This window comes from Rhinatrema bivittatum, chromosome 6 (genome assembly GCF_901001135.1).
Source record: "Rhinatrema bivittatum chromosome 6, aRhiBiv1.1, whole genome shotgun sequence".
In the NCBI taxonomy this organism is placed as follows: Eukaryota; Metazoa; Chordata; class Amphibia; order Gymnophiona; family Rhinatrematidae; genus Rhinatrema; species Rhinatrema bivittatum.
Genome location: NC_042620.1, coordinates 39999563 through 40006221, shown reverse-complemented (window position 1 = coordinate 40006221; position 6659 = coordinate 39999563). Strand labels below are relative to the sequence as shown.

General features: G+C 53.3%; 1 protein-coding gene across 1 annotated transcript; it reads left to right on the top strand.

Moving 5' to 3' along the window:
- Positions 1 to 340: 340 nt before the first annotated feature.
- Positions 341 to 6048, top strand: LOC115093553. Its single transcript, XM_029605420.1, has 2 exons — positions 341 to 1337; positions 4880 to 6048. The coding sequence occupies exons 1-2, from the start codon at positions 341 to 343 to the stop codon at positions 5452 to 5454; spliced, it is 1572 nt and encodes a 523-aa protein (XP_029461280.1). The 3' UTR covers positions 5455 to 6048.
- Positions 6049 to 6659: the final 611 nt, after the last annotated feature.

Genomic DNA, 6659 nt, shown 5'->3' with positions numbered 1-6659 from the left:
AACGTGAAGTACGTGAAGGAGGGGGGAGGGGGGGGACTGAAGGCGAGTGTCATAGAGTCGTGGAATGCAGTGATTGGCTTTAGGTGCAAGGGGGGGGGGGCAGAAGGAGTAAGCGTGGAGAGCTGGGATAGGTGGGGAGAAAATTCAAACTGCTGGTTAAGCAGTTTTAGTAACGCGGGCTTCAGTCGGTAGCTGCGAGCGAGAGAGGGGCAGAAGGTTCGCGCGATCTTAACATACCTTTTGTTGCTGGTTCCTGTGTGATTGTTCGTTGGGGACTGTTCGGAGATCGCAGGCATTTTTTGCAGCTGTAAACTTCCAGTGCTCGTGTGCTGACGGCAGCATGGCTGGCAAGAGGCCCGATTGGGAGGAGGAGGAGCTCGATGGTGGTGTGGCTGCGTTCCTGGAGTCAGAGGAAGCCGCATGGGTGCCGGGGGAGGAGGCAGCAGGCGACGGTGTGCTGATCCCAGAATGGGTGAGCGACTTTGGCGTTGCAGAGCGGGGAGGAGCACGATCGTTAGCTCGGGGGGCGGATAGAGGAGGTGTGGAGATTGAAAGGGAGGGACCGTTGCTGTTAATTGAGAGGTCTGCAGAGCTGGGTGTGGTGAGGGGGAGGGGCGGTAGAGCTGTGAGGCCTCGGGCTAAGGGGAAGTCTGGAAAGGCAGCTTCTAAGAGCTGTGAGCCCATTCTAGCTGCAGAAATGATTTCTGATGCTGCAGAGCGCTTTCCTGGCCCTGATGAAGGTTCATTTGGTGAGAGTGCTGTGTCTATGGGAGCTTTATACAAAACTAGGTTTCGTGGTCAGGGGGGTAAGGGAGCGATGGTAGGGCGGTTAAGTGGAGCGGAGGAGCGCAGGGCAAGGGGTGCCGGTAGCATGTTGGGGAGGGGCATGGCTGTGAGAGGGGAGAGGGTGAGTAATACGTTATTGGTTCCAGAACTGGCAAGGGGGATGTTGGGGGGGGTAAGCAGGCACTGCATGGGGCAAAGAGGTAATCGTAGATTGACTGGGGGTTCTCGCCGGCGTTTGAATGGAGGGGGGAGAATCGGGAGGGGAAGAGATGACCTTGGTAGAGGGAGGTCTGTGGACAGGGGATGTGCGAGCAGTTTTGGGGAGTTTGGGGGGTTGGAGGTGGAGAGAATTTGGGATATTGCGCCGGCTCCTGTTCCGTCTCCTGCTCCTGCTGTTTTTCCACAGGGGAATTTGGCAGAGGATGATGGTGAAATACCTGGCCCATCTCAATGGGAGGCTTGGCGCAATGACGCGCCAGTGACGGCAGGCAGGGGTCGGCGAGAGCAGTTATACATGGATGATGTGCTGCCTGTGGAGCCTGAACAGACTGGTGAGTTTATTATTTTCCCTAGACAGGACAGAGGTGGAGCTGCATGTGTGAGGGGGGCAGAAGAGAGGGAGGGGGGGAAGCAGGATGGCAAGGACGCAGGTGGCAGCGAAGTGTTACCAAGTGTTAAGGAAGGGGGGGTGGATAGGAAACGGGGGTCTTCAAAGTCTGGGAAGTCTAAGAAAAAGAGAAAGAGGGGGCGCTCTAGTTCATCGGATTCGTCCTCGTCGTCGTCGTCCTCTTCGTCATCTTCTGATACCTCTTCGGATTCGGGAGCAGCGGTTCAGGGGGGAGCAGTCGGAGGGGCCACAGTACGTGGTGCCCCGGCTTTGGTGGCTTTTACGGAGTTATGGGAGGAGGTTCCGCGTTCCATTCGTAGACGAATTAGGCGTAGGCAGTTCATTGATATTTTTCAGCTGCTGGAGGGCAGGCGTGGTAAGCGTAAGGATAAGAAGAAGAGGAATAAGAGAGATCAATTTGTAGGGGCCCCGATTAAGGTGGCACGAAATATTCATAATTGGACAAGGGCTTTTCTGCGGCTAGCAAGTGTAGTGGGGAAGAAAGATCCGTCACAGTATGGGGCGTTGTTATCTTATGCAGATGCAATCCTAGCGGCCAGTAAGACTTACGAAGGTTGGTCCTGGCTTAATTATGATGAGCGATTCCGGGATCGTATGGAAGAAAATAAGTTTATCTCCTGGGGTACTCAGGATGTTGGACTCTGGCTAACGCAGATGGCTGCAAAACCGTCCTCAGGTAGTATGGGGCAGGGGTTAGTGGCTGGTACTGGGCCTGGGAGGTCCTTTCGGAGGGACGTGCCCGGCAGTAGTGTTGGAAAGGGGGGCGCGGGGCGCAGTGATGTGTGTTGGAGATTTAATCGCTCCACGTGTATTTTCCCGGACTGTAAGTTCCGGCACGCTTGTTCCGTGTGTGGAGCCGGTCACCCAGTGTCCAAGTGTTCAAAGCGTCAAGGGGACGGACCGGCCACAGCACAACCTGCAAAAGGTGCCAGTAGACCGGGTCTTTGAGCGAGCACATACACCTATCTGTTTAACCGCGATGTTGCCATGGTTACGGCTGTACCCGCGTATAAAGGTGGCGGAGTTGTTAGATCAGGGTTTTCGTTATGGTTTTAAAATACCGTTTCAAGGACAGGGGGAAGTTGGGGGTGGGGTCAATTGCCCGTCGGTTCGGCGTATGCTAGCGGTGGTAAGGGAAAAGTTGCTGGGGGAAATAGGACTGGGCCGTATTGCAGGTCCCTTTAATGTGATTCCGTTCCGTGATTTGGTCCTATCGCCTTTAGCTGTGATTCCAAAAAAGGATCCGGGCAAGTTTAGATTAATTCATAATTTGTCTTTCCCCGAAGGGAGGTCTGTGAATGATGGTATCCCGAGGGAATTATGCACGGTGCGATACGCATCTTTTGACTCCGCAGTGCGAATAGTTCGGCAGTGTGGCCCAGGGGCTTTAATGGCGAAAGCGGACATAGAAGCGGCATTTCGTTTGTTGCCGGTTCATCCTGATAGTTTTCACCTGTTAGGGTTCCGCTTTCAGCAGCAGTTTTACTTTGATAAGTGTATGCCTATGGGTTGTTCTATAGCATGCTCTTATTTTGAAGCCTTCAGTACATTTGTGCACTGGGTGGTACAGAAGAGGTCGGGATCGAGACTCGTGGTACATTATTTGGATGATTTTCTATTTGTGGGAAGGGCTGGTTCGGGTGATTGTCTCAGTTTGATGAATTGTTTTCAAGAGGTGGCCAATGATTTCGGGATTCCTCTTTCGGTCAGTAAAACAGAAGGACCTAGTACTTCATTGGTATTTTTGGGAATTGAGCTGGATTCGGTAGCTATGGTATCGCGGTTACCGGAGGATAAGGTTCAGCTGTTAAGGGACATGGTGCGTGGGGCTGTTGGTCGGCCTAAGTTGTCTTTACGAGAGTTACAGTCACTCGTTGGTAGTCTAAATTTCGCCTGTCGGGTGATTCCTATGGGCAGAGTGTTTTTGCGCAGGTTATCACATGCTATGTCCGGTTTAAGAAAACCGCATCATCGTGTGCGAAATTCTTGTTTTTTGCGGGAAGATCTGAGACTTTGGGATAGGTTTTTGGAGGATTTTAATGGGGAGGCGTTGTGGCAATCTAATCCGCGGTCAAATCATGATTTGGAGCTGTTCACCGACGCAGCGGGTTCGTTAGGTTTCGGGGCTTATTTTCGAGGGGCTTGGTGCGCAGCAGGTTGGCCGGAGGACTGGATTACGTCTGGAGTTACAAAAAATATAGCTTTCTTGGAATTATTTCCAATTGTAGTGGCAGTGTATATTTGGGGCGCTCAGTTGGCAGGAAAGAGAGTGGTATTTTGGAGCGATAATCAGGGGGTGGTTGAGGTCATAAATAAGAGATCGGCGCGTTGCATCAGAGTGTCAGAGTTATTGCGCGAGCTGATTTTGCGTTGTATGTCCTTAAATGTAACAGTATGGGCTCGACACGTGCCTGGAGTTTCTAACAGTGTGGCTGACTCTCTTTCTCGTTTCAAGTGGGACTTGTTTCGAGAACTCGCCCCAGAAGCGGAGTCATGCGGAACCCCGGTGCCGTCTTTCCTTTGGAAATTTGGTTCCCAGAGTCCTGGAAAATGCTGCGAGATTCATTAGCGCCCTCCACGTGGACAGGTTATGTAGGGGGGGCCCGACGAGTCTCAGCGTTTTTGTGTTCCTTGGGCTGGGCGGGGGGTCCGATCTCGGATATGGCATTGGTACGTTTCATTGAGCGTGCTCGGGCGAGTGGGTGTTCGCAGGCTGCAGTAGGCCGCCAGCTGGCGGGGTTTTCCTTTTTTATGAAGGCACATGGTTGGGGCTTTCCTTCGGGTCGTTTTATAGTTCGGCGTCTGTTGAGGGGTTGGTCGCGGACAACGCAGAGCAGAATTGATCAGCGTTTGCCCATTACACATGATATCTTGATGCTGTTATGGGAGGCGTTGTCTGCAGTGTGCTTTTCCCCTTATGAGACACTATTGTTTCGAGTTGCTTTCGTATTCGCTTTTTTCGGGGCCTTTAGGATTAGCGAGTTGGTGGCTCGCTCAGCCTCCAGTACTGATTACCCAGGGATTTTGGCGCGGAATGTGGTAGTCACGAACAGAGCAGTATTGATAGTAATTCCGCGATCTAAGACGGATCAGAGGGGTCGTGGAGCCTCCGTGTTGTTATCCAGGGTTCCAGGTTTGACGTCCTGCCCGGTTAGAAATGCAGCTGGGTATTGTAGGGTGCGGCCGGAGGTAGCAATGCAATTTCTAGTGCACGAGAACCGGAGGCCATTAACCAAGTATCAATTCGAGACGGTACTGCGCGCAGCATTGTATGCTGTCGGTTTGGAGGGGCGCAGGTTTGGAACACATTCGTTCCGCATTGGGGCCGCTACATCGGCGGCAACGGCGGGTGTGCCTGGAGGGGTCATACAGAGGATAGGCCGGTGGCGTTCCGGGGCCTATAAGAGTTATGTTCGCCCAGATTCTGGGCATGATTGATCTTTGCTAACTCTAGTTTCTTTGCAGGTGCTGCGTCTGAGCCCATGACAGTTTGGATCATTGGTCATTCGTTTACTTACTGGGGTCACAGACACGCCTGCGGCCGTCCTTACGGCCCTCACTTGGACTTACAACGAAGGGGGGTTCGGGTTATCTGGCTTGGCCGGAGGGGTATGCTGTGGGACGAACTTGTTCCTTATGTTAGGAAGGAGCGAGAGCGTCGGGCAGCTCCTCGGGTCTTGGTAGTTCATTTGGGGGGTAACGACTGGGGTAAGATGTCGGGCAAGCACTTCATTAGCAATGTCCGTAAGGACTTAATGACTATATCTATTTTGCTGCCGACGACGATCTTATGCTGGTCTGATATTGTGGTGAGGCCTGCTGAATTGGATAACATCAGATGGAAACGGTGTAGGTCCAAGGCAAACCAACAAATCGGGACTTGGTTGGAGCGCTTGGGTGGTCGGCATATTAAGTATGCCTGGTCATGGGGTAAGGTAACAGGTTTGTTCCGAGATGATGGGGTTCACCTGTCTTTTCTAGGATTAGACTTGTTCCTGAACTCCATTCAGGAGGTCTTAGAGGAGTTATTTCCTCTGTAAAGCGAGGCCGCATCTTTGGGGGTCACAGGGCATTATATGCCTGTGCCTGTGGCGGTTGGTCCGAGCCATAACTGTTCAATTTTGTTGTTCAAGTTATTTGGATTTTGGTAAAGCCGACGGTGGTTGACAACTGAGGGCTGTTGTCAGGGTGTGGCTCCTTGCCGGATGAGGCGGGGGCCGCTTGGCCAGACTCCTTGCAAGTTGGAGGCGGGAGTACACCTGGGTTGGCTCCTTGCAGGAGAGTGTGGCGGGAGTCGGAACCTGGCGTGTTGGGGCCAAAGAGTGTAACAGAGAGGCTGGTTAGGCTATCCTGCCGGAAGGTGGCGGATAGTCTGGTGGGGGCTGGGCAATACCAAAGTCCTAGTTGTTGGTGTTAATGTGTGGATATAAGCTCGGACCACTGAATGATTAAAGCTGCGGCCTTGTTTTACCCACAATGAAATGTGTCTGTGATTATTGGATTGTAAGGGGGTGGTTGCGAGCGAGTGAGGTCCTGCATGCCCACATTATGGAAGACCAGCCGGACCCCGTGTCCGGCCGGGCGGCGTAATGTGGGCGCAGGCTCACTTCAGAGGCGAGGCGCGTGTGGTTGGAGAGGGGGGGGGGGGGGAAGGTGGAATAGACGGAGGTGAAAACAACGTGGGGACACAAGTAGGGCTGCAACGTGAAGTACGTGAAGGAGGGGGGAGGGGGGGACTGAAGGCGAGTGTCATAGAGTCGTGGAATGCAGTGATTGGCTTTAGGTGCAAGGGGGGGGGGGGCAGAAGGAGTAAGCGTGGAGAGCTGGGATAGGTGGGGAGAAAATTCAAACTGCTGGTTAAGCAGTTTTAGTAACGCGGGCTTCAGTCGGTAGCTGCGAGCGAGAGAGGGGCAGAAGGTTCGCGCGACCCTCCCACCCACCCTTAGTCCTAGGCGATTGTTGTTGGGGAATTGCAGTTTTGTTTGGGGGATTTGTCGCAGCGGGGGCGGTTGGTCCGAGCCATAACTGTTCAATTTTGTTGTTCAAGTTATTTGGATTTTGGTAAAGCCGACGGTGGTTGACAACTGAGGGCTGTTGTCAGGGTGTGGCTCCTTGCCGGATGAGGCGGGGGCCGCTTGGCCAGACTCCTTGCAAGTTGGAGGCGGGAGTACACCTGGGTTGGCTCCTTGCAGGAGAGTGTGGCGGGAGTCGGAACCTGGCGTGTTGGGGCCAAAGAGTGTAACAG